Below are 27,504 nucleotides of genomic sequence, written 5' to 3'. Positions count from 1 at the left end.
TAAATCATTGGAAATGTTAATTTAAGAATGATTAAAGCTCACCTGTTAAACGTTGTTTAGGCTCTGTGTTCAGACAGACAGGCAGACAGACAGACAGAGACACTGCCTGTAGAACTAACCACTAAGTCTTTATAAAGCAGCTCAGAGTCCCGCCTCTCACCTGAGATGGGAGGAGGAGAATGTGTGGATCAGCCCTCAGAGTACAATAATCATCCTATGAACAGATTCACATTTAATCTGAGTTATTAAGTGTCTCCAGGCGAGGCAAGGTCACAAACAAGACGTCATTGCGTCTCTGATGCCGAACACAAAGTGCTTATCTTGGACCTAGGCGTACTTCAGACGCCGTGGCAGCGTCCTCCAGATAACGTGGGCTTCTTAAGGACGGTGGGCTCACACCTCGATCCTCACGACGACCATCGGGCATCAATAAAGGTTTCTGCATCAGACATCTCATTGCTGCGACTCACATTTCCATCACACCCACACCCACAGTCTGAATCTGCTGCTGAAATCAAACCACACTGATTTGTCCATTTCCTGTCTGAGACTAAAGCTGGGTCAAATATGGGATAGGATGAGTAACAGCGTTACATTCAATTCATTCATTTTAAAAAAGCTATTTGAGACAATGATGAGAAATAATTCACTTAAAATGTATTTGTATTGTAACAATAAACAAGAGCCCACCCAAAAATTAAAAAATAAAATAAAAATACTCAAATTCCAACGGTTTTCTTCCTGGAAACCTAATTATGACGCGTGCTTACATCAGCTGGTTCCAACCAATAATATCATGACATCAATCTGCAACGTCGGCTCTGCGCTGGAGAAGGTCGTGAGCTCGTCTTCTCAACCATCAAAGTAAATTCCTGGGTGGAAGCATCTGTGTCAGAGCGTAGATGAATAAAAACACACAGGAAGGAAGAAAAACAACAAATCAGCAGGAACGAGCTCAAGAATGAGCACAATGTTAATAATAGAGAATGACTAATGCATCAAGTTAAACTGTGAGCATCAGGGGGAGATGATGCAGCTCAGGGGCGTTCACAGTCACCTCATTTCAACACAGCATTTTGCAACAAACCCAAAACCTTTTCTCGCCATCCAAGGTGTCATCAGTGTATTATGAGTTGATGATGAAATGCTGAGCAGGCGATTACAGTAACATCAGATTTAATCAGAATTTGTCTTGTCTGTGTTATTTTCACTTATTTCCTTAAACATTCCTATGGAGAAGAGTTACATCATATCCTGTATTAACAAACCCTCACCTCTCCAAAAACAATAAAAAAAAAGGTTTCTGGTGTGTTTGGCCCTTCTTATCTTAACAACTTCTTGTGTTTGATGCTTTGGACAAAATGACACGAGGAGCGACAGAAACTGGGGAGAAAGAGAAATGTAGCGGGAGGACAATGTTGCAACTTTAGCAGCCTCAAGTGGTAACAAGAGATAACTGTTTAGGTTTTAAAATGATTATAAGCTCAAAATGTTGCTGTCGGTAACCAAAACGACATGCTAAAACTTTTGGGTCTGAATATAAATTATGAAGCATTTCATCGACATTATGCCAGAAAAAGATTAAGCATGTCCCAATAGGTAATAAAATAGCAGGATGTACTGCATCTGGTTGCATTAAGCCAGCATGCTTTTCTGGCTGTTCTCACCCACAACACTGAGATTAGCAACTAGAAACAGTCTAAACATATATACATCCCTCCATCAGCGTCTGTGCTATCTAAGAACTGAAGCACAGAGATTATCGATATGGAGCAGACATGTTGTCGGGGAGGTTCAGACAGTGATGTAAGACTTGGAGCATCTGGTTCAGCTTCCTCTTCTGTCATAACAGAAATGTGTGTGTGTGTGTGGGGGCGGGGGAGCTCATGTCAAACAGGTCTCCAGCCGCATCAAAGAAACAGTCAGGACCCCCCAGATGACCAAAATAGGCATGATTTATTACTTTCTTTCCCTCCAAAACTGCTGCATAACAAACTAAAATCAATATGAAAACACACGATACAAAAAAAAAAAAAAAGAGGGAAAATCTCGAGCATCCCTCACAATGACGCCAAACATCAGCTTGGATATTGATAGTGAGTAAAAAAAATTGTCTAGACGGGAAGCGTCTCGTTCACAAGGTGGCGTGTTGGGCTAGAAAAGTTCGGATTCTCTGCAGGAGCTCTTTCTTCACGCTGTCTGGTACGAGTGCTGCGTCACAGGGGAGAGAAGAGAGACAAACCGTTATACAGATCAATTACTCAGAACATATGATGGGAATTATTTGGAGGGAATATCATAAGATGATTGAAGTTTTGTGAGGAAATACTCATCTGTCAAGTACTTATAACTCCTACTCGTTGTGTCTTTATATGATGTTCACAGCAGACACAGTGTTGCAGGTTTTATTATTACAAATGACTTGAACTTCTCTGTGTGGGATGAATAAAGCTCATCACAGTTCTGGATGTCATCTCAAATAAAGTTCTGTGGGTTCAACCCAACTTTCAGTGAATGTTTCGGGTTTTTCCTCGAGCAGATTTTTACACACAAACCCTGATTGTGCATATTAATAAGAGCCCTCTGACTGAGTCACGTGATGAGTCGTAATTGCTGATGCTGTGTTTGCGTATGAAGACCCGTACCTCTGCCTTTCGGTGTGACTTCTGTGACCAGGTCCTCCACTGTGACGTGCTCCAGACCCTTCTCTTTGATCACATCTGCACACACACAAAAAAAGCATTAATAAGTAATGCAGGCTCGTGGGAAGCACGCGCGCGCGCATACACACACACATACACAGACCGTACCTTTACATTGCGCCTTCAGCTGATCCTTCCATCCGCACTCCACCAGCTTCGCCCTCAGCAGCTCCTTCAACCTGCAGCCACACGGTTTACATAAGCGTTATTTTAACAACCGCTGTCTCTGAAACCACCCCCAAATAATAATAATGTGAAGAGGAAAAAGCTGGACTCACCGCTCCCGTTCCCCCATTTCTATCAGCTTCTGGTTTATTGCAGCCCTCATCTGGGAGTCTTTGCTCATGGTCCGTCTCAGGTCGCGCTCACAGACAGCAGCGGCTTCCGCTCGGAAAGGCAACGGTTTCGGGGGAAATATACCAAAATAAATGTTTATATATTTTTTGCTAGCTATCAAGTAGCCGTTACCTGTTTTTTTTTTGTTTTTTTGTCGAGATGGATCAGCTGGGGAACACACGGTCCGTTCATACAAAAATACCGTCAAGAAACGTTAACACGTCTAATGGTTCCGCTTTAGCCGTTAGCTAGCCACCAAACAACAACGCCACTGCTAAAAAAACAGGTCATATAGCGCACTTTATATGAATGTTTAATATGAATGTATGTGAATGAGTTTATGTTGGTAGGAATGAATTTATTTAAACGTCTAATTAAAAACGTTAAGAGAAAATACGAGAACTACACCTCCCATGAGCGCCCGTGGAGATCGTGTCCGCTGTAAAAATGGCTCCGTCTGCGCAAAAAAAAAAAAAAAAAAAAAAAAAAAACCCAAACAGGAAACGTGCGAATTCTTCAGCAGCATCTTCTTGCTCCACACCAGCTCGTGGACAAGCCTGTCATATTTAAAAAACTAAGACATGGCTTCGTCCAATTATTCCCTGAAGGTCAACAGAGAGCTGCTGGACCCAAACTTCGAAAGTTACAGGTTATCTTTGGACGCCATACCGACGTACAATGTGGAGCTGGACGCCGGTGAGAGAAACTAACTTACACTACAGTTAGCTAGTGTGCTAGCCTAGCATTGATCCATCACTTCTGTCACCGCTGTAAGCAAATAACTACACACCACATATGTGTCTGCGGCTCTTAAATGTAATTAAAATGAATTCCCTAATTTGAAACTCTAATACAGTGCTTGACTTACGTTAAATGATGCTGTGTATAAATGTGTAAACAAGTGAAGTTAAAACTGAGAAGATTATGATGCAAATGTAAATGAAACAGAACAGTCAGAAATAGTAACATATTGCTTAAGACAAAGATAATTCCACTAACTTTGACTTTAGAGTTTAACAAAAGTATTAACATAATTATTCTTGATCACTGCAGATTATTGAAATACAGAGAGAGGCCGGTGGCAAGATTTAGTTTGTGAAGGAGGTGTAAGGAGGCTGTGCATTCACTATTTTAATTGCATTTGGCTGAAATGACTTGCTTTTACTTGGCTCTAAAGGCTCATTAAGAGTTGTGAAGTGCCAAGAATACAAAACGCACACAAAAAAATGAAAACATCTCAGTTAAGATATGAGAGTAGACAAATATAATCAATCAATAAAAGAATCATAGAGAGGGATGTGCTGGTATGTTTTTCCATTCATTGGGCCTCGGCTGCAGACATGCACTTTTAAGAATGCTAAACAATGTAAGGTGCAGGCAGGTTAAGGATTACTGTCATGCATATCTCATGGTAATTAAGTGAATTTTAAAATGTTTTTTTGTTGTTGCTTATTTGACGTGTTGCATCATTAATGATAAAAAAAACAAATGCCAGTGTTGCAATCTACCATGTATCGGTCGTAAAATAGTGTTGAACTGACGAGATTAAAAGTATGTTTATTAGTACTGCGTCTCTTTCACACAAGTTACAGCAATCTGACGCGTACATATTTGAAAATGTAAATCTGATCAAGTGGCCGTCTCATTTTCCTGCCTTATTTTAAATGTCATGTTAATTACAGCTGTGGAAGAAGTGAAGCTGAAGGACACTCATTACACCCTGGAGCATGTGCGTGCCTTCGGCATGTACAATTACCTCCACTTGGACTCTTGGTACGAAGACAGTGTTTTGTTTGTGGACTGCAAAGGAAGGGTTCTCAGTGTCACCGTCACCCTGGTAAGCTTCTAAACCCATGTATTTATTCTTCACGTCACATAAAATGATTGTGCTTCAGTGGAATTGTCGTCAGGCTTTAATGCATCCAACACACCAGTAGGTGGTGACCAAATACTTGTTTAATAGCAGTGTCGGCCCACAATGTATTTCTGATGTGATGTCAAGAAAAAAATCTTTGCAAAAAATCCACAAATATATATATTTTACAAGCTGCAGTATTAATGCGACTCATTATAATTTCCCTAACGTGCTCTTTAAGATGCTCAATTAGAGACAATTAGACACAATCGGTATTCAATGGGGAAACGCAAGTTTTCTTCCTCCATTGTATGAATCAGCAGGGAAGACGACGTGTATGTTTGTTGCTAATCACAGGAATGATTACATGATTGTCTCAAGGTACACGTTTGTTAACCAAAGCCAAGTTGCTGAGAAGAGGAGCAAAATCAGCCCAAAGACCTTTTCAGCAGAGATTTCTTTTATGTCTAAGGCATCATTGACCATGATTAGAGATAATTGGTCCCACATCAGCGGTTTTTTTTTCCTGAATGATGATTAACGGACTATAATTCTGTAAGACAGTATTTTTGGCTTTCTAAGGCATCATTAAATTACTCTTTATAAAAAAAAAAAGTGTTGCTCAAGTTGTAATTATAATCATCACATGATAATTATGGCCCCCTTGAAAAGCTTCTCCGCGTACATTCGCAGGCAAGCGCCACTCGGCACATTGTATAGGCGGTTCACGCTCCGATCGGGGCATTAACGGGCAGGAGAACATCATCTCAAAGGTGCACCGCGCATTAGTTAGCGATATAATACGCAGTGTCACGCTCCATGGCAACAACAGGGCAGCTGCTGCACAGTCCTTTACAAACCCTGTTACTTGATGCAAGAGTAATTGATGCTCATGCGGTTGGCATATCTATCTATTACTAATAACCCTCTGATACCAGTGAATCACATGTAAAGAGAGATCACATGGGCGGCAACAGTTGGTAACGTGTCTCTCCTCCACGAGTTACGTGTTGTTTTCATGTTATTCATCTCTTGTGTTGATGTGATCTTCCTGTGGCTTTCCAACAAGAAGTAAATTATGGAAATCATGTTTTTATATTGGCTGTTAATCACAGAGGTTTGCCCCATTCAATAAGAAAGCAGTGGTTTCTGTGTTCTGCTCGAGTTCAAAGCCTTTTTTATTGATGGTTTGAGTCTTTGTGAGTCATGACTGGACTGGTTAAATAATTTGGAAGCACTGAGAACAGTTTTATTCAACAATTTTAGAATATTAGAGTCAATATAGCTGGACCTTTTTTCTCGTTGCTACAATTTCACTTCAAACGGTTACGTATGTTCATATTGCACAAAACGTCTTAATTAAATGAGAAAGTACTCGGCACTTTCTCATTTATCCACTATTTAATTAACACAAGCTTATAGGTTATTTAATAGACACATTTTTATAGAATAACCAGAAAACCCACTATATTGTGGCAGAAAAAGGTGGCAAAGCAGAGTTGTCGAAAGAGACTCATAAGAGACCTCAACAGTAACAACACAAATGATATGTAGCAGCCGATCCAGAATGCCACAGGCTATAAAAGCAGGAGCTCCCCCATCACGACTCACACCACATTGTCAGATGAGCTGAACACATTTTTATGCTCTCTTTGATTGCCTCTACAAAGAGTCAGCTGTCAAGTCCGCCAGAGGACCGGCCACTGTCGATATCCACAGCGGATGTGAGAAAAACCCACGATGGGAGTGAATATGAGCAAAACTGCTGCGCCTGATAACATCCCTGGTTGTGAACTAAAGACTAATGTGCCAACTGATGTCATTTTCAACACATCACTGTTCCTTTACCTAAACCGTCTGCAGTGTCCGGTCTAGATGACGACCTCCCTGTGACACTCAGACCCACTCTGATGAAGTGCTTTGATAAAACTGGTTCTCCCTCCACATCAAAAACAACATCCCAGCCAGCCTGGACCCTCACCAGTTTGCATACAGAGCCAAGAGATCCACAGAGGATCCACTCCACTGCCCTCCACTCAGCCCAAGCACATGTTGAAAATAACACCTACTTCAGAATGTTTTTGGTTGATTTTAGCTCAGCATTCAATACAGTCTCCACCATGAAACTGATTGTTAAATTAACACTCTGGGCTTGAGTACCTCGCTCTGAAACTGGTTGTTAGACTTCCTCACAAACAGACCCAGGGGAGTTCGGATTGGCAGCCACACCTCCTCCACTATAGTGTTAAATCTGGAGTCCCCCAGGGCTGCGTGCTCGGCCTACTCCTGTTCACCCTGTACACCCACAACTAGGAGAACTCTGTTCACAGATGATACTACATCCTCCGCCAGATTACAAACAATGATGAGACGTTATATCAGAATCTTTGTGGTTATCAGAGAACAACCTGCTCAATGTCCCAAAAACCACAGAGATGATTGTTGATTTTAGGGAAAAAGGAGCAAGTGGACCCTTTTAACTTCCTCGGAATCACCCATCTCCATTCTGGTGAAAAAATGACTGTATTTCTAAAGGAAACTTAAAAAGGCAACATTTCAGGGCCACGTCCTTGTTAACTTTTACAGAGGAGCAATAAAAGCATCCTGACTGGGAACATTAAAAAAAAAACAATCATTTTGAAGATGTCACTTTGTGCTTTGAGAAAGTTTAATGTGCATTTTTTTCAAAATGTCTGCAAGCATTTTAAGAAATTGATAACCAATTCTTGGCCGTGCCTCCAAGTCTCTTTGGCTGAATGTGAGAGGGGAGTCAGCTGTTTCAGCAGAAGGACTGGAGGTCGTCTCTGAAAGCAGAGACCATGGACAAGCTGATGTTGGTGTCATTTGAGGCACCAACAATTCCATTACTGTAAAAAAAAAAATAAAAAAATGATGTTACATTTTCATTATTAAGCTGCATAGTATCTTTATCATTTAAAATATGAGGCGACTAAAAAGTGTGAGCCCCGGAAAATAATTTACGCTAATGTTCTCCCTGTTGATATGAATAAATTAAACATGGGCCGGACTGATGTAGTACCAGTTTTATCCATCTGTTTTGTTGATGCTGTACTGACCGATGGGTCCTTCTGTGTTGTGAATCCAGGACACGGCTCTCGGGAAGCCGAGGGAGGTCTTCTGTATCACCGACGCCAGCCAGAGAGAGGATCGCCTTTGTGCGTCCCTCAGCCTCACCTCAGCGACCTGGGCGGCTCTCTCCGACGGCGCCGGGCGACTGTACCTTCTCCTCACCGGCAGAAGGGGAGAGGGCTCCAGTATGAAGTGGGAAGTGAGTATATCAGCTGGGTTTACTGCTGTAACACACATATATATATTTTTGATTCTTAAACCGGATGTATTTGATGGTAGAAATGTCATTATATACCATAGAAATATCTGTCAATATCAGAATAAAGAGAACCAAGGAACAGAGACTTGAGTTTACCCTTTAAATGTGCTCTTGCATCATGAAATATCCTCCTATTCAGCATATAAACTTGTCAAAAGAAGCATATTTGGACAAGCTTTGGAAGCAGTTCCTGTGTTTTGTAAAGCTCAGCCTTGACTTGTAGAAGCGAGGGATCAGGTCTTTGACAAGAAGAGCCTTTGTGCACTTTATCCTGTCAACAGGCTGCAATTGGGATTGGCTACAAATGAGAGTTCTGTCTCAGAACAAGAACACGTAACGCAATTCTGAAAGCAAAGCTCAAGAGTGGGATTTGTAATGAAGATTCAAGATCTGGAGTCAGTCCAATGTTCTAATTTCTAGTTTCAGAAGTCGACAGTTTTGTGAAGAGTAGACGACTGTAGTGAGAAATAACAGATTGAATTAGCAGTTTATTGGTAAAATAAAGACGTGTTTCTCCTTTACAAACTCAGTCGTATACCATTTAAAGCCAGTTAATGCTAACAGTTAATGCTGTTGCCTTCATTGACTTAAGTTTTATATGAAAAAAGGAAAAGGAGATGCATTTGTCGATTCTCTGCTCGTAGCCGCTGTTCACTGAAGACACGGGGGAGCCTTTCACCGTCCTCCACAGCATCTCGCATGTCCAGGATGGAGTCCACACCATGGAGGTCCTGCTGCTCCGCATACAGAAAGACCCGAAAGAAACCAAAGGCAGCGGATACTCTGTGTCGCTCGAGTGGATCACAGTCGCCAACACTGCCGAGCACGGTGGGTGGTGCAGCGGCCTGACATAATCTCCGTAATTGAGCATGAAGTAGAATAAGGCAAGCGTTTCATACGTAATTAGCTCCGCATTGGGTTCCAAATCTCAAGCCCGTTATTTCATTTTAATGTTCATTTCTTACAACAGTCATACCCAGCAGACGACTGATATCCTTGTTAATTAAAGCATATGAGGAAGTTAGTCATGCTCTACCATTAATGCGCTTTGATTATGATGTCCCAGATGAGATTAGTGTGCTCTAAAGTAAACATTGGCAGGAAGAATATTCATTAAAGTTCTTGGCACTTGCAGAAAAAGAAAGAGACCCTGACTAATGATTCAGAGATTGGGGGGGAATAACAACAAAAACCAGAGGCAGCCTTTAGAGAGCCCCTTCCTTATTAAGCTGGATTTAAAGATTGATATCCGCAAGCTGTAGAATAATCTTCTGTTGTTTGTTTAGAGTCTCAATGTTTGACAAAATCGATATATGTTGTTAATGATAATCAGCTATGCCTGGTTTTCCAAACAATTTTATCTGAATGTAACTAGAGGGGAATGTGTTCTTTCAAAGCCGCTCTCTTCAAGGCTACAGGACTCCATTGACAAAAACAGGCATTTTTCCTCTCTGAACGTCAGAGTTTCTGCTCTAGCACTGCCTGGATCGGTCAAAACATTGGATTATATTCTCATATTTGATTAAACATTTATGAAACGGTAGCTATACAGCATATGAAAAAAAAAAATGTGTGTCAAAATCTAAAGAAAGCAACAACAGAAAACAAAAGATGGCAACAATGGATGATGGAAGAAAAGATTGGATGTTCCTCTAACCTCCGACCTGATGGCCTTCATCTCTGGGGAGTCCAGTAACCTCAACTTTCTACATGTAAACATGTCAGTGATGTTGTGGTTCCTCTTCATGTCTGTCACAGTTTATCGGATTATTATATCGCCTTTGGTTTCCACATGCAGGTCAGGAGAAGAAGTATGAGGTGAGGAAGAGGAGGGTCCTCAGGGGGAAATCGGTGCCTCACTACGCAGCGGTGGAGCCGCAGGGGAAGGGGCTGATGGTGGCCTCGGAGAAACCGTTTGCCTTCACGCACGTGGACGGTCGTCCTGTGGAGCTGCCTGACCCAGAGCCCATGGAGGTCGAGAAGACAGGTGGGTCAGAGGTGCTGATGAGAAACCTGCCAGCACACCGCTGGAAGGTTATTACTGTGGTTAGGACAGATATCTCATTTAAAAAGCATTATTTATGTTTATGTCAGAACGCTAAAAACACCTCCAGAAAATGTATTTCTTTGCTCTGATTTCTGACATATTAAGTCTTTATGACGAAGGTTGGGTGATCTTGAAAGAAAAACAATATCCTCAATTATCGTCCACAAAAAGCTGAAGCACTGAGTGTGTCTATGGACTGGAGACACATATGTTGCAAAACCCATTAGGGGTCACAATGTATAGACCTTAAAACACAATTATAGACAAGGTTATGCTGAGATCAATGAATCAGATCAATTAACTGGGAGAAACTGCCCTGTCCTACAGTCTCCTCACCTTTGATTGATCGATTGATTGCTCACTGTGGTCGGAGTTTTGGTCCAGAGTTGTACTTCCTGTTGGAAGTTTTAAGATGGTAGTGTAGACTTTGAGTAAACACTTACAGAGGTTCTGATGTGGTTTGGCATTGATCATATTTATAGCATAAATTGCCATCTTTCTTTTTTTTCTTCTCTCTCTCAGAGAAAAAAAAAGAGAAACACACACATGGTGTGGACTCTGAGCTGCTTCGCTCTCACCACATCGCTCACTTCTTGGCATTTCTGCGATAAGAATGTGTCTCTGCTCATGAGATTCGTCATGCAGTCGCATCGGCTTGTTTTTCAGTCAAGCAACGTCCGCTTCATCCGCTCATTACCTTAAAGAGCCTCAAACTGACTTGTTGGGTTGTAGCCATGGAAACGCCTGAGCAGGCAGCAGAATATGCCCAATCAGGCTGGGGTCTCTGTGTGCCTACGTTTCCTTGCCATTTATAACTGACGTTGTGTGTCCGTGACACAACCACACCGTGATCCTTCTTCCCTCGTCGGATGTGGTCATTAAAGTGAGCGATAAGTTTAGTCATAGAGTGAGATTTCTTTGGGAAAATGTCAAAGATAATGAGATGAGCCCAAAGGGAGATCTGCAGAAAGAAAAACAAAAAACCCTGTAGGTGTGAAAAGCCACACAGTCTCACAATAAAGAGACTGGAATTGAAAACGTTTGGTTTGTATACTTGTAAAATGACTGTTAAATGAATTGCCAATCATTCATTTCTAATCAATTAAAGGAAGAGTTAGATTTTTTTGTGAATGAGCTTATTCACTTTCTTGCTGAGACGTTTGATCCCACTAATATCTCTACAATAAATATCAGGGGAAGGTCAGGGGAAGCTAAGATTAGCTAATTTTTCTAGCCGTTTTCTATTGGATTTAAATTATTGCAGAGGAAAGAAGGTCTGTGGAAAATACAAGTTTATGATACTTACATGTTTTCTTCAGCTCAGCTTCACAAATGACATTGTTTTTAATCAATTTTGATGGGTAAATTCAATTGTCAAAAGTAAAAAGCCACTTGTTAGCAACCAAAATTCACAAGAGGAGTATTTACAGACGTATTTTATATCGTAGCACGAGACCAACAGACTTAACCACAGACTTTATATCAGGCATATCACTTTTTTGCATTTCTTTTAATTCCAAATAGTTAAAACTTAAAAGATGGACAGGTTTTCAGTCCTTTTCCTGTTTATACATTCAGATATACTCACAGCCTCTAAACAAACAACATTTGATGGTGCAGACGCAGAATAATGGCAGATTTTTGGCCGATCCTTTTATCAGCCCTCCTCCTTTCAGAGTGGAAGAAGTGGATTAGATGTCACGAGAGGAGGCATCTTCAAAGAGGCTTTAAGTGAGGAGAGAGGAGATGCAAAGGAGAGAGGAGAGATGGAGGTCACGTAATGATGCACGGGGGGAGAAGAGGTGCAGTTTACATACTGTATACATGGAGAAAGATCGTCACGCGACACCAGGACGGCTTTATATTTGTCTCTCCATCCGTTTGGCCAACGGAGAGGTTTAAATGAAAAGAAAATAAGGAGAGGTAAGGAGAGGATTGGACAGGAGATGAAAGTATTGGCAGCTCCCCTCTCATTAGTTTCTTTGTGGATTCAGTCGACGACAACAAAAGGTGATAATGAACGTGTCTCAGTTCCTCGCGTCGCTGCCAGTTATGAAGCAGGTCCTGTTGGTTTGGAGCATCATAATTGGACCAATTTCATCACTCAGGCTTTGCCAGTAATCACAGAGCGAGTGTGTGATGACAGTTCAGTCGTCCCTATAGGAGTGTTGCGTATGAGTAAACCACCGGAGTTGGATCGGGTGATTTGGGGTTAGGGTGGTTTTTCCTGCTTTATAAACAGAAGAACTTTGGTCGATATTTGTTCATCATCGTTACAACGCTGGCTTGGATTGAGGTATCTCTGTTTTTAATTAACTTTTCAGACATTGTAAGTTCAATCAATAATGTCTATGATGAGGAAAAACATCTATCTTCTGATTTCCTTCACTAAAACACCAACATTAAACAAACAATCATCATTTTACTTCAGAATAAGCATCAGTACAACAATATACATAATACTACATAAGTATTATCAGTACTACTGGTTTATAACTGGTCTTTGTAAATGCCTCACAGCTACATTACAGGAAGGAGAAAACCTTTCAAACCAGGCGACGAGGGGATAAATACCAGCGTCAGCCTGAAAGAAAATACTGTATGAATCTTCTGAACGGCAACAAATAAAAGGATTCAAAAGGGATTCAAAGGAGTCATTTTTGTTGTTGAAATGTTTATCAGTGAAAAACCTGAATATGTGCTTCAAGCACAAGGCTGCTAAATTGTTTTGGATCAGACTTGAGATGCGATTGTTTGCTCCATTTATAATTATGTACTTGGCAGCCGAAGTCATTTTCTATGTGATATTTGGAAAGTTCCATCTATGGACTGTTGGAGAGAAGTTACAGAAGGACACATACATCTCTCAACCAGGCTTGTAACAAACATGTCCTGCTGACTTCCGCCTCATCATGGGCGTACATCTGCTCTCTCCACCGGCGGCAACATTGAGAAGGCGACTCTCCCTCTGTGATGACTTATTTGGTGTTTCTTTATAGCGCACCACGCAGCATAGCACGTTGTCACCGACAACCAAAAAAAAAAAAAAGATTTGATTGTAGATCGCAGAAGGCTAACAGGCCACTGGAGGTTCTGAGTCAGAGGCAACAGAAAATTGGCTTCTTAACAACGTGGGCTGTGGTGCGAACAGATTTATTCCTTGTTAAGAAGTAGCGGAAATGTTTGTCAAAAGGGTCTTTAAAAGGAAGTAGTTGAGTGCCAATGCCTGAACCAAGCGTTGTACTTTATAACACTGTTTAGAAGAAGTAGTAATATTTAATATCCTTCTTTTTCTACAGGTTCATTCGTCGAGAAATGGTAAACCTCAATCTGAAAACAACTCAATAAAAGAATGATTGCTTGTTTCTGACTAAATGGAGCACAACAAAATCTACAGAAATGGACTTCACCTGAGGTTAAAATGTCAAATTATGCAGGAGAATTGGCTTAACAGCTTCACTGTGAGGTAGGCCCTTGTCGTCCCCCTTGCGGGATGATAATTCATTAGTTTTAATGGCCTCCCATCTGCAGTGTTGCTGAATATTCAGCAGTAATTCCCCTCAACTCCCGCACTGTAATTTACTTTTCTCTCCTATTTGAATTCAGATCCCATTTACTTCTGGCAGCAGACAGCGGAGGACATCACGGTGCACGTCCGCATGCCCGAGGGAGTCACCAAGCAGGAGGTGCAGTTCAAGCTGAAGGCAGACAGCATCAGGCTCGGCGTTCAGGGCTTCCCGTCAATACTGGAGGGTCAGCTGTTTGCACCTGTAGACCCAGAGGCCAGCACCTGGATCCTCCAAAATGACAAAAGGTGTGCAACGTTTCTAAATTAATAATAGTCATGAATTAAATTCATATAACACACTTTAAAATACAAACCAAATATCAAGTTGCTTCACAAACGGGGTAAAAACAACTATAGTACAACATTAAAATGTTTACTCAACTGAACCGTGCAATTTTAAGGCTTTGAACTTGAAGAATAAAACCATAAACAAAACATTTTTTAAGTTCAAAAGCAAATAAAAGTAGAGACAGAATATAAAAGGAAAACCCATATAAGCCAATGTCTTTGGGAAGGTTTGACTGTTGTTTGATTTCTGTATTTCCAGGAGCAGAAACGTAATTAAATTCTTAAATTTTGGCACAAACATCCATTTGTGCTATTAAGTATTATTAGAATTTGGTGGTGAGCGGTCACTGCAACCTCCAAAACACATGTTTAGCCACAACTCAAGAATTAATTTGCTAATTGTGACTATTTAAAAAGAAAAAAAAACATCATAAAATGATAATGTGATGTTGTATTGAGCAGACCGGTTTGCGTAGGCGTGAAACCATGAATGAGTTCTTGGAACGGTAAATGGACCTACATTTCTATAGTGGATTTTCTAGTCTTTTCGGCCACTCGAGGCAATTAAGGGCTTCAGTATCTCGACCAAGGACACTTGGACATGTGGCCTCGCTCTACGTCTGAGCCACAGCCTCGTATATATTCTGCTTTATATGCTCCTGAATGATGCAAACGTGAGCCGCAAACAAATAAACTCCAAGGACCCGTTTCCATCTGCAGTCTTTATTTAACTGTGTTCACAACCTCTTATCAAAACCATTAATCTCACGTGTTATATAGTATATAGTTTCACATCTTAATGCCGTCAGCTGGGATCGGCTGCTTTGTCCAGAAAGTAAATGTGAAATGTATTCGGCTGCCTTTCAGAGGTTACTAGGAGGTAGCTTGTCACTGAGCAGCACAATCCCTCTATAAATTGTTTTTATGTGACCCCCCATGACCCTGGTCACAAGGTCCTCACGAGGTCTCTCAGGGCATATTGGTCCCAGGTATTGAGCCGGACCCAGAGCGAGTCAGGAAGCCTTATACATGAAATCAACGCCACCGGGAAAGAGTCCTGTCGCCCGGAACAGGAAGACTAGGACAAACTCCTGCAGCCGAGCTCCGGGTGGCGCTTTCAGGCGACCGTCAGACCAGATCACTCAGGAAGGGAAGGCAGGGCCCGGCTCCGGCTGTTTTCAGCAGGAGAGCGGGACTGCTGACCTTGACGGCGGGGACACAGTTGGACAGTAGAGTGAGAACTTTTCTGAAACCCTCTGAAAAGAGAAAACTTTCCATTTGTCATCCCCATTATTGGCCCAGAACTCACTGTAGCTTGTATCGTATCGGCAGATTCTTGCCAACACAACCCTGTTGAACACCAGGCTGTCCTGACATCCAATGTGATTCAGTGTTGAAAACCCAATGAAACATACTGAATGCTTTTCATAATTATTGGATCTTTTAATCCAGTAGTCAGTGAGATTAGTCATGATCCTCCAGTTGGAGACCTTCCATCTGTGTCCGTGTCAGCTCTCCATCTCTGCTTCCTGTTCTTTATTATGAGTCCTCCTGAATGTTCCCTTCAGTATAAAAACGTGGTACATAACCTGTTGTTAGATTTCTGATAAGCCTTGGTGGCTTTCAAGGCTTATGTGTGTGTGTGTGTGTGTGTGTGTGTGTGTGTGTGTGTGTGTGTGTGTGTGTGTGTGTGTGTGTGTGTGTGTGTGTGTGTGTGTGTGTTGTGCTCGGTAAAAATATGTGGTGTGGATAAGGAACTGTGAGGTAGTGTTTATCCTGCACATTTTCTTCATTCTTTATCTTGACTTATTTAAGCTCTTATTAAGACTTATTGCTGATGTATCAAAGATAAACATACCTGACATTTGGTTATCAGTGGGTGATATTTGAGCCTTTCTCTCAGTCTGCTGTTTGGGAGCCGTTGTGTGCATCTAGATGCGCCTTCAAGCTGTAAATAATTCAGAAAATCACACATTCACTCTGGGTATTGACTGTGTTTTTTAAATCGATGCGCAAAGGACATCACGGTAGCCAAACAGAATCTAAAACAGATGGTCTGATTTTATTTCCTTGATGGAAAATTGAGCTGGGAGAAGCGTATGCTTGTATGCATGCAGACTGCATCTGGAAGCCCTTCTATAATGTGAATACGTAGAGAAAAAGCACTCCTATTGTTTTTCCATACCAGTGGGTTATGCTCCTTATAGACAGGCAGCTGAGCACCATTCTGCTTTTCTTTGTGGGGGAACTGAATTATGAAGCTGCCCTTTGTGTCCCTTTCATATCCTGTGACTGACTCCCAAATATAGACCTGGTTTCATAACAGCCAGCAGCACAATAGAATATGAATGAAATGTTCTTCTGAAGGCCCATGGTGGCATTTTCTGACGGAGGCTCTGTTGAAGTAGTAGGTTGACTATTTTCATGCTTTAAAAGAATAAAGTTTTCTGTTTGTTAGGACTGACACCCAAAGTGATGTCAGTACATTACTGAGGTGTGAAGTCATACATTCTACGTATTATTACACATTTATTTGAATGTGTTTTCGTGGATATGAATGTATAATTACAAACATTAAGGAGGTTACAGTTTTGGTTTGGTTGTCTGTTTGTCAGAGGAATTACGGAACAACTACTGGCCGTGTTTCCAAAACACATTGAAAGGTTAAGCGTGGGTTAAGGAGGAACCCATAATATTTTGGACCAAATAGCGGGGTGGATACACAAATTATTGTTCGCTTTTCGTTAACATTGCAAGCTAGGGCAGTCCTTCGCTCCCATGAAGCAGAATGTTGTCTACCTGAGACTCGCTGCCTGCTCGGCCTTGACCTTCAGCAAGCCACTTCACCAGAGAGCTCCACAAAAGGCTCGGCACAGAAGAAACGGACACCCCCACTTCATTTCCATCCCTCCTCCTTCGGTACAACCATTGTAGCTGATATCTGTTTTTTGTTTTCTGTAACAGCAGAAAAGTTGATGAATGAATGAAAAGGGAGAGAGAGAAGAAGATACAGAGAACATTTGGATGTTCCTTGTGCCGAGAGTGAGCATGTTATTTAGGTGTAAAGGAAAATAATATTACCTTACATTATTTTAATCCCTTTCTTTGCTGATACAGTTGACTTGCAGAGACTCAAGTAAATAATGATGTTTCTGTGGTTCAGATTCTTCAACGAACAAAAGATATCAGATCACATGCTTCTAATAACTGCTGCAGATATAACGGTACTCTCAGCCCTTTTCATTGGACCATAATGCGCTGGAGAGTGCATGAGACGTTCAATAGCAGAAAACAAGATAAAACACCAACACACAGTCGTTCATTATTCTCTCCTTGCTTAATGGAAAACTGAAGAACTGAATATACTCGCATCCTCTATGTCTGCAGGGAAAACGTGGGATTCATTTTAGCTCTGGGCAAAACGCACATTATGCATAACATATTATCTGTAACAAGGAAGAAACGGAAATGAAATTGTGATTTTATTCTAATTTATTGATTTTATTGTTGGCTTGAATCCACAAGCTCTTCATTAAAAGAATCTAGTGAAACAATAAAAGTTAATAAATAGCCTCACATGTCCTTGTATTGCATTCATGGTGCTCCTTTACAGCGAAACGCCATCAAGTGTTTAGATTTAATGTGTAGAAATACATAATATTTCAGACTCCACAGCTGCAACCTAGCAGCATATGATCGGAAGTGTTTATGCAATTACATTTACATATATATGCCTCATTGATCGTCAGCACTTTGAATGAGAAAGGACTTGTTTTTCTAATTGCACGTGCGCTGATATGAATGTGTCCTCAGCCTGGAGGTGAGCCTGCAGAAGCGCAGTGAGGGGCCCGCGTGGTCGGAGCTGGTGATGGGCGACAAGAGAGGGGAGTACGTGGTGAGCGACGAGCAAGCTGCCCTCATCCACGACAGACTGACGTTCCTCACCTCCGAAGACTTGGTAGGCTCCGCTGGTCCCTCAGACACTAAATGTTAGGACGGGCTTGTTTGTGCCTTCATTAAAGCTAATAAGATGCTAAACATGCATGAAAACATCCGGAGTGAGCCCCGCCATGGCCAGACTCTTTGGAATGTAAAGGTGGCTACGGTAAACTGGTTATCCTCTGAGGAGCAAGATTGTTATGTCGTTCAGCTGATTCTCTGGTTTATCGTGGCTGTTAGTGAATGCCATGTAGAGACAAAGAAAAGAAGGGAATGGATGTTATTATTTTTATACATTTTTGTTTAACATTTGAATAAAAATATTACTTTTATAAATCTTAATTTACAGCAACTATGAAACAATGCCTTATTTTTAATGTTTTGTGGAAAGAACTATGTAATTTGTTAGAGACTTTTCCATTTAAACCCCCCAAGTATCAATTTGCTATTTATTTATTATTTATTGGTACCTATACTTTTTCATATTAATGTGCTTGTTTTGTAGAATTTTTTTCAAATTTCGCCCCAACGATTATTTTTTGGGGAACTTTGAGAGAACTGATTAGGAAATGATTCTGAAATTATCCACCTGTGATATAAACCATTACCAAATTGTGTTGTAAAATCCATGTATTTATGATATATCCTCCGGTTTATTTCATTTCGCCATAGTGCCCAACCCTATTGATTGATGTCTAGTTGAATGACTGTTGTGAAATCAATCAACAGTTAGTGATTGGAAACTCACTAAAACATAATAACTCATGAATCCCAGCTTTGGTTTGGGTTCGTTTCCTCTGGAGGGTTCTCATCGCCTCCCCGACTCTTCTTATTAAACCTCATTCTTCCAGCGTTTGGCATCCGTCCCTCCTCTGAGGCCTCTCGTCTCCTCCTCTTCCTCCGTCAGTCTCGTGGTCGACAGCATTTTTAGCCACCCCGTGTCACCTTTACCCTTCATTAACATCATCTGGGACCACTTGAGGCGCTCCGTGCAAATCAAGCCTTTTACATGTTAATAAATGCAAAACAAGTGTAACCGTAGCCTCTTGTGTTCCTGTTCCCCCTTTTTTTTTTTTATCCAGAATGGAAACCCTGACAGAGACAAGCCCCCTTGTAACTCTCAGGAGCTGGAGGACTGTGACGGCTTCCCAGAGGACAGCTCTAGTCTCACACATTTCGATGGGGAATCACTCAAGCCCACTCAGGTGGTGAGTAACACGAGTAAACACTTGCTCCAATCCGTCAAGTCCGAGTCCTTCATTTTTAAAGGTTTCTGTCGGCTCCTTCCCTCTCTTCAGGTCGGCTACCTGCTAGTCAGTCAGCCATCCAGCTTGGCTGTAAGTGATTAATTATTATTAGTACCGACTATTGAAAAACCATATCGGTCAACCACTACAAACACAAACACAGCTGAGGCCGATGGGAAATGTTAGAAAAGATAATTGATCCCAAAGGGGAAATTCACATTTGGGATTCTGACCTGATGATCCTTTAACTACTTAGATAGTTAAAGGATCATCAATATTGTTCTTTATCCTCAGGAGAACATGAGCTTTCATGGTAATCCATCCAATAGATGTTGAGACATTTCACTCAAAACAAATGAGATCACATGAGATGGGAAGTCAGTAAAAACATGCTTTTTGTGTGGTTTTCAGAGTAAAAGCATTAGACAAATTGTCATAGTAGCAGATAAGGGTCTTGTCTTTTCCGATATTCAATAAGAGATGAGGATGAGAGTTCAGCCAGACATGTTTAGTCTTTACAGCGGTTGTTCGGCAGAAGGAGCTGTGCAAACATTGAATCAGGAATGCTTCAGAGCCAAACACAGACCGAGGAAGATGAGAGCCTGTCTCGTCCCTCATCCGTAATGCATGACGATCCATCGTCCTTCTCTTGCCGTCGTTTGTCCAAGGGTAAAAAACACTTCACTTTCTTGAAGAGAAGGTTATCTATTTACTTGTATAACACAGGATTTATAAGCATTTTTTTTTTTTTTTACTAATAAAGTTTCACTTTCAAACTCGTTAACAGAAGTGTTAACAACCGGTCCGGACTCATTCCCACAGCATCGGCTGCCGAAAAACGCTAACAACGTCTGCTGACAGAGCTAACCGTTTCTACTAGGGGGGGGTTGTTTCCACGACAACACGGTTCCGGCCGCCGTAGTGGGGGCGGCGTTATCAGCAGTGACTGCTGTGTGAGTGCTGTGCGGTGTGGGGGCGATTAGCTAGCCGGAGGGACACAAACACAGCTTCCATTCACACGATGGGCATTTAATGAAGTACTTTATAGCCATCGATATCACGTTAAGTGTAATGGTGTTGCTAATGGCGTCGTCATTTCTACAACCAGCTCTGATGCTCAAGTATATGTTGGGCAGATGATTGTTTACAGATACGATTCTCTTATTTATTTTATTTATTTGTGCTTGATGTTATTTTGAGACGCGTGACATTTTACGAGACATTTGTTTGCAAGATAGAAACCCTCGGATAATGTGCATAAAGAAATATTTTTTTCTTTTCCCAAAGCAGCTCTGGAGCAGCTTAAAAAAAGCTTTTCATTTGTGGACATTAGTGTATGTCCAACATTGATGCTCCTCTTTCAGTTTCTCTGTTTTATTTGCACAAAATAATTCATGATTAAGATTTCCCCGTCGCAATAACTCCCACAGCATCCGGAAGTCCTTTCACTATGTATTGAAAGGCTAATGAGTATTGAATATAAGGGATGTGATGCTTATATGAATACAATGTCTCTCAGTCCATTTTCCGGCAAACCGCAGCCCGGATTGTAAAACAAGCTGACTCACCCTTTCTATTCTTCACTTTCCTCCGTCATTGTATCCGCCTTAATGCTTCCGTCTCTCGCCTGCCCATTCGGACACACGCTGACCTCTTTTCTTTTTTTATTATAATAAAACCTTTCAGCTTAAAATTGTAGCACCTCTTATTAATTTGCCTCTGCTTGGTTCCAGTTCCAGTTGAAAAGATGAGGTTTTTTTTATTGTTTTTTGTGCGTTCCCCAGAGAGAGGCTTAGTCATATCCACTCGCCATATCTGTAATACGCTTCACAATGGAATGTATCCATACATCCGTCACACTTAGTGCAGGCGTTGGAGCTTTGGGAAAACTTTAAAAATCTACACTGTTGACGTATATAATGTTGAAAATGCAGATAATACATGAACTGCTGTGTACAAATGTACTTATTTATTAAACTTATATTATTATTATTACTACCTCCACTAGGAGAATCATGTAATTGGTCGTCTGTGAGTGAGTGGTTTGCTTCTCTGCGTCTGTCCACAGCTTGTTTCTGATTCTGCCGCGTCTAACTACATGATATTTTGGGTGGCCTGTTGTGTCTGCATGCTCTTGGTCCTCTCATGGTTGCGGTGACTCACATTTTCTCAAAACACCTTTTATTGATTACCCGCCGACTTCTCAGGCTGTCCAGCTGTTAACCAATAGCAGAGCCGGTATTTTTGAACATCTCTGAGCTTTTGGATGAAATACGTAATGATGCTTTGAAAAGATTTGGCCTATTATTTTATTCAAGAGAGTGGTACTAATTAAATGTGATATCTAAGTTTATTATCACATGTTAAAATAATCACACAGCGGACCGGATGATATCCGTTCAGCGTCTTGGGGAGGACGGCCTAAATAAACAATGATTCGTCCTCGTCCTCTGAGTGAACAGCAGCCTAACAGGAACACGATGATGGCCACAGCTTTTTCAGCTGTTATAACAGACATCTGGCCACTGTGTACAGATACATTTGCTGTTAGTGCCAACCTCTCACTTCCTGTCCTTGCTCTTCAAAGCCCTATAAAGCCCTTTGATGAAAAGAGAGAATATTCACTAAAAGCTTTTTTTTTTTTTTTTAGATTGAGAACAGGTAATTTATTCAGAGTCCAGCTTCAGTCATCATGAAACCCATATAACAAGACATTATGTATGTCGTGACAAAAAGATCCACATTGTGTGGTCGTAGAATTGAGCAAAGCAACTAGGGATGTTCTTAACGAGTCATTTCCTGGATGTTTAAAAGTTTAAATTTGACTTTCAAAGAGAAGAAAACAATCAGAAATCTGTCAATTAATCATATTTTACAATAACCAAATCCTATTTTAAATACAGGGCCATGTACAACTGCTCCCATCTGTAGAAATCCAAACACCAAAGGAGAGGAAAGAAGAAATATCCCATATTTATTAAAACAATATGTTTGAGCATCAGATATAATAAGCAATTTACAGCAATTTCTATTTCCTCCCACATCAGAAGCCAGTCAGTGAAGGTGTCTGCTTGTGTGCAGCGCAGTGAGAGGACACGCACCACATGGAACCAGATCCGTGGCTCAACTCATGATCTCCTCTCATTTCCACCGTGAACGGTTTTCATTTAATCTTCTCCCTGCCGGCGCTCAACTAATCATTGCTTTCACTAATGACTAAGCGATCAATTATTTTCCCAATTAAGTGTTTGGTCTGTTGAAGAAATGTCCAAAACCCAAAGTTTCAGTTTACTATGATAGAAAACTGCTGCAAATGTTGGCTTTTTATTACATTTGTATGATTGATTATCAAAACAGTTGGCAATTAAATTTCTGTTGATTGACTTATTGATTAACTGGGATAGTTTCCTGAATGACGGGTTGCTGTGTTTTATCAATCCTCCGAGGAGCAGAAAGGAAACCTGCATTTTATTGGTGTTGATGGGGAGGATTTCAGGAGTTAGATCTCAAAATCTTGGCCCACAACCACGTTATGTCTCATAATCTCAATAATAGTCTATTTGGCAGCTGTGTGGAGGGCTGACAGGGCTTTCACTGATTGGTTAGCATTTCTCACTGCAGAGAGGAGAAACTCATCATTGAAATCACTTTGAGGCTTTCTGTTTAATTAAACCTGCACACACTGCCCGCTGTGACAGTCCTCTGATTTATTATTGATGAATGATTCTTTTATTTATGGTTTCCTTTTTATTGTTCACACCATGACCCGGCCGGTCGCCGGTGTGGTTGTCAGTCAGTCCGTCGCCACACAGTATTGTTCTGCTCAAACTGCCAACACGAGTGGTGAGAAAATGAGTTTTCGAGTCGAGGGGTGGTGGCTTTAAAAGGCTTGTCATTGTAACCATCAGGCAGAAGAATACCTGCTGGTTCGTGCTGCATTTTCAATGGCTGTCAGGAGTGTGTTGAGACGGGGAGGACGGGAGGACGGGAGGACGGCGCTGCCTGGCAGCCGCGGTGTGGGCTGACTCCGATGTTGAGGAGCGATTATGTCACAGCGACAGTCATTTTCTCCCCCAAAAACAATGGGAGTCGGTCTAGAACGACTTCACAGCACACACACGCAATCACGTCAAGTAGGTCCATCAGAGGGAAGTTAATGTGGGTCAAAGACGTGGACTTTTCTGACCTTTATCACTCACTATTCAGTGCAGCTTCTCAGCCATAATGGCCTCCGTGTATGAAATCGGTGTGGGAAGAAACGTAGAGATTTCTTTTATGTATCAGTCAAGAAACGCATAGAAATATAAACGCAGGTAAATTGTAGAGCATTTATAAAACCAACCAAGGAAAGAAGAAATGAAAGGAAGGAAGGAAAATAGAGGAGAAGGAATATTTGCTTCTGTTGATAAAAGGACAAACAAAGGACGGAAGGCGAGAAAGCAACGGAAATAATTAAGTGAAGAAATATAGAAGGCTGGGAGGAAAAAGACTAAAAATAGATAGAAAATGAATCTGGGTGCGTCCACACAACCAATAACACCAGATAATCTATCCTTCACACCATGTTACAGTTTTCAATGCATGCTTTGATTGTGAATATGTAAATATCACCTGTCACTCTCAATATGCCCAGCAACTAATGTGTTTTATACCTAAAAAAAAGCACTTTATAAGTAATATTCCTAATTATCTGTCTGTCATAGCAAGTTATTTAAGTACATTGTTAGAGTTGGAAACAAAACCATCAAATTCCTGTTATGTAATCGCAAACTAAGCCAAATAAAACGGATTCCGATGTCGTTGAAAAGCCTTCACTAATAAGCATTTTGCACATTTCACATTCTCAGGTGAATCTCGGCAGCCATCAGTACCTGTTCACGGTGGACGTGGACCCCGCTGAAATGCCTTGCTTCTGCCTCAGACACGACGTGGACGCCCTGGTGTGGCAGCCTCGTCCCGACCAGCCCGCTAACATGTGGGAGCACGTCGCCACCTTCAACGCCTTGGGTAAGACAAACACCTGCTGTGAGGCTTTTTTGGGGGCGGAAGAAATAATAAAGAAGAATAAAAAGAAAACAATATGGCAGCAGCAAATAAACCGTTATTGGTTTCTGCGTCATAAGAAAGTAATTTCTTATCTCAACATTGGTGGAAAACCAGCTCCGCTTCATTAGAGACCGAGCCAAACAACTCTATATGCACCTTCGCTTTCGTCACACAGCAGATAAAGCCAGTAAGGAGCATCCAAGGTTTATCAATGAAGTAGAATTATGAAGAGAGTTGTCAATGACGACCCCTGAGAGGATCAGACCACTAATGTGAGATGCCACAAAGGACGGGAGGATGACTCACCTTCAGACACAGACTCATCTTCTGCAGTCTGCAAAATCAATCATCCCATCACCTACAAGTACATCCTTGTGTGTTCCAACATAAACAACCAATGTGAGGACCCACTCGTGAAAACAATACTTTAAGGGTCCCTCTTAAGGTCGCTACAGACACAAAGCACGTCGGGCAAAACGGCGTGTTGCACCGGACACTGTATCCGACATCAAAGCATCACAAGATGAGATTTGATTCCCCTCTTCCCCCTCTCGCATCCTCCATAGCTCCGTCACAGTCCGGCTAAGTAGCTAACTAGTTAGCCGGACTAGATGCCGAACTACACAATAACTACAATATGTGAAAAGTCATAATTTGTTCGCTCTGTCTGCAAGACGACAAGCAAATAACTTTTAAAATGCTTGTTTTCTGAATGGAGTTCAGTTGACTGGAGGTAGGCTATGCTAACATTGTAGCTGCTCCGTCAACACTCAAACATAAATACAGCAGAGACCTTGTTGTTAGGACCATAGAGAGTCTCTGGTTTCGACACATAGTCCGGTCTGGTCACTCTGGACTAATGTGAGTCTATCGTAGACCTCTGGGAGACCACGAACAGCTACGATATGTTTTGGCGTTTTTGGTCTGAAGTTGTAATTTCCATTTTAAATTAATCCATTATTCATTGTTGCAGCTATTAACTTTGTTTATGAAATGTGCTGCTGCTGTTCTTCCGGTGCTGCAGAGGGGAGACGACAGACCGTTTGAAGTGGCAGCAATAAAACTGTAGTTAACGACGACAGGGGGATTACCAACACTGGGAAATGTATGCAAACAGACCTCTGTTCTGCTCTGCATATAAACCAGTCAGAGGTCTGTTATATTGTGCCTCTAGTTGAGTCTGTTGTTGCAAATCAAATTCTCCGGCCCCCCGCCAGTGTAGCCGTTTCCAGAGACGCGTCTCTTTCAATCTCCGTCTTCATTTGATTTATCTACTCATCTATCTCTCCTCAATGACGGCATCTGGAACAAGTTTTTCCTTTCAATTTTCCGCTTTGACAGGTATGACATCTTCATTTGTCTTTTTCAACGCCACAGAGTTTCCAATCTGCCCGTCTGTGTTTGGAATAATTGATCCGGCGTGAGGCTGCCGTCCCCAGTGATGCTTTATCTCGATGAGACTCGGCAGAGAAACAGGCTTAAAACACGCATGTTTGACAGCCAAATCAGACTTGTTAATGTGCAATAGAAAGAATTGTGTCATTATTATAATGCTCACTGCACACGAGTGACTGTGAAACCAGAATCTAGTGGATCCCTCAGGTTTGGATATTCTAATGCGGAAAATATATGTTCTGCACCGTTGAAGAAAGCATTAGGTTTGTGTACATAAAGCTCAGATAATATATCTCAGGGTGTTTTCCAGACTAGACGTTACGTAGTGTAATAATGAGTTTGGTGTGGAGCTCTACGAGGCAACATTAGTATTAGTCTGAATGGCAGTGTTGAGCAGCTGTTATTGAAAATGATTTTTCCCCATCAGATGGGAAATCTCAGCACACAGGAAGTGGCTAATCAGGTTTTAAGAGCGAAAGATAATTAGATTCTCTGCGGCGACGGAGACCTCCATCCAACAAAAGGTTCAGCAGCGTCGGGGCTTTTGTGCTCTTGTTGTCGTCATATGAAGTGACCACAGACCTTCTGTGTGATGAGCACGCCACTGATGGAAAATGACTGAAGTTCAAAGGGGTTTGCAGATACAGAACTGAGCAAAAACGGCTGAAAACCTCCTGTTCTGGAAAGTGAAGTGCCTTAAATCTGCTGATCTGTTTCCACAGGCTACGTCCAGGCGTCCAAACGGGATAAAAAGTTTGCGACCTGCGCTCCGAACTTCTCCTACGCCTCGCTGTGTGAGTGTCTCCGCCGGTCGTTCATCTACCGCCAGCCGGCGCCGGTGGAAACCGTCCTCTTCAACAGGAAGCAGGGCCGTCAGGTAGGACAGGTCGCTAAGCAACAGGTGGCCAGCCTGGACTCGGACAAGCCCATCCTGGGCTTCAGAGCAACCAACGAGAGACTGTTCATCCTGACCTCCGGTAACCTCTTTGTTCTAAAGGTCAATAACAATTAGATTTGGGACTAAAGATCATCTTATCTGCTCCAACTGACAAACAAAATGTCATTGTGTGTACATTTGTGCCGTCTGTACGTTTGTCTCCTCGCGTCCCAGAAGTCTGGGAAATGTCTTTAAGATCCAGGATAAATAAATGATTCAACAATCAAATCAGTTAATTGATTGCTTTAACGACTGATCTATGTCAATGCTCACTGCAATATTAGACACAGTTGTAATGCCCTGAATGAATAAACAATGGAAGACTCAGATGGTTTTACTGAAGCTGCATCGGGGGCTTGTTGTTTTTTGTCAGATGGTCAGTGGGGAGACGGCGCTCAGGAAATCCCTCGCCTCGGCTCGTTTTACAATCAGAACCGTGGGAGTCTGAAAGAAGTAAACCCTCATTTACATAAAACATGGTTCACACATCAAGACGGCTCCTGTTGCATTTGCCTCAATTTCGGACGGATCAGATGGAGCTTCAAATCTCTGGAGGCCTAAAGATTCAACCGACCTTTTTCTTTTAGGTGGAGGTGAAACGGAAATGCTACACTTCTCACAGATGCTTGGAGTGTGTGTAATATATATATATATATATATATATATATATATATAGTAGATGATGTATTTTGTCTCTGGGATATTAAACTAGAGTAAGTGTACCTTTTAAAAAACCTGGGGGAGATAATGGAAAACGCATTAAACACAGGAAGAGCTGCGGTTTGCATTGGCTAA

The 27,504-nt window shown here is 41.6% G+C and overlaps 3 protein-coding genes across 5 annotated transcripts in view; 1 reads left to right on the top strand and 2 right to left on the bottom strand.

The window, feature by feature from the left end:
- pkhd1l1.1 (PKHD1 like 1, tandem duplicate 1) overlaps positions 1–98 on the bottom strand; it is a 32,367-nt gene extending 32,269 nt beyond the window's left edge. The window contains exon 1 of one of the 2 annotated variants that reach the window (XM_084032786.1): positions 43–98. The gene's annotated coding sequence lies outside the window, so the exon portion shown is untranslated. The remainder of the gene's footprint in view (positions 1–42) is intronic. The other variant, XM_084032787.1, reaches the window with a different exon arrangement.
- Positions 99–1,937: 1,839 nt separating this feature from the next.
- LOC311028189 (transcription and mRNA export factor ENY2) lies at positions 1,938–3,213 on the bottom strand. 2 transcript variants are annotated; one of them, XM_084032542.1, is made up of 5 exons: positions 3,171–3,213; positions 2,981–3,038; positions 2,811–2,881; positions 2,646–2,720; positions 1,938–2,211 (listed from the first exon to the last, which is right to left on the bottom strand). In XM_084032542.1, exons 2-5 carry the CDS (start codon positions 3,028–3,030, stop codon positions 2,135–2,137), a joined length of 273 nt encoding a protein of 90 aa, XP_083888668.1. In that variant the 5' UTR covers positions 3,031–3,038; positions 3,171–3,213; the 3' UTR covers positions 1,938–2,134. The 2 variants fall into 2 exon arrangements, with proteins under 2 accessions (XP_083888668.1, XP_083888667.1); XM_084032541.1 differs by lacking the exon at positions 3,171–3,213 and having other exon boundaries at positions 2,981–3,164.
- Positions 3,214–3,540: 327 nt separating this feature from the next.
- nudcd1 (NudC domain containing 1) lies at positions 3,541–27,051 on the top strand. Its single transcript, XM_084032317.1, has 10 exons — positions 3,541–3,734; positions 4,721–4,875; positions 8,000–8,182; positions 8,887–9,070; positions 10,041–10,229; positions 13,896–14,103; positions 17,959–18,103; positions 19,167–19,292; positions 24,179–24,338; positions 26,495–27,051. Exons 1-10 carry the CDS (start codon positions 3,620–3,622, stop codon positions 26,782–26,784), a joined length of 1,755 nt encoding a protein of 584 aa, XP_083888443.1. The 5' UTR covers positions 3,541–3,619; the 3' UTR covers positions 26,785–27,051.
- Positions 27,052–27,504: the final 453 nt, after the last annotated feature.

Source organism: Eutrigla gurnardus (assembly GCF_963514095.1).
Source record: "Eutrigla gurnardus genome assembly, chromosome: 17".
Classification (NCBI taxonomy): Eukaryota; Metazoa; Chordata; class Actinopteri; order Perciformes; family Triglidae; genus Eutrigla; species Eutrigla gurnardus.
Note: the sequence above shows the minus strand (reverse complement) of the source record. Positions and strands in the feature narration are given on the sequence as shown.

Coding starts and splice junctions, on each gene's coding strand:
- LOC311028189 (XM_084032541.1), bottom strand. CDS start 3,048: ATGAGCAAAGACTCCCAGATGAGGGCTGCAATAAACCAGAAGCTGATA. Junction 2,721..2,810: donor GCTGAAGGCGCAATGTAAAG/GTACGGTCTGTG, acceptor GTGTGTGTGCAG/ATGTGATCAAAGAGAAGGGT. Junction 2,212..2,645: donor AGTCACACCGAAAGGCAGAG/GTACGGGTCTTC, acceptor CCTGTGACGCAG/CACTCGTACCAGACAGCGTG.
- nudcd1 (XM_084032317.1), top strand. CDS start 3,620: ATGGCTTCGTCCAATTATTCCCTGAAGGTCAACAGAGAGCTGCTGGAC. Junction 9,071..10,040: donor CGCCAACACTGCCGAGCACG/GTGGGTGGTGCA, acceptor TTCCACATGCAG/GTCAGGAGAAGAAGTATGAG. Junction 18,104..19,166: donor TCCTCACCTCCGAAGACTTG/GTAGGCTCCGCT, acceptor TTTTTTATCCAG/AATGGAAACCCTGACAGAGA.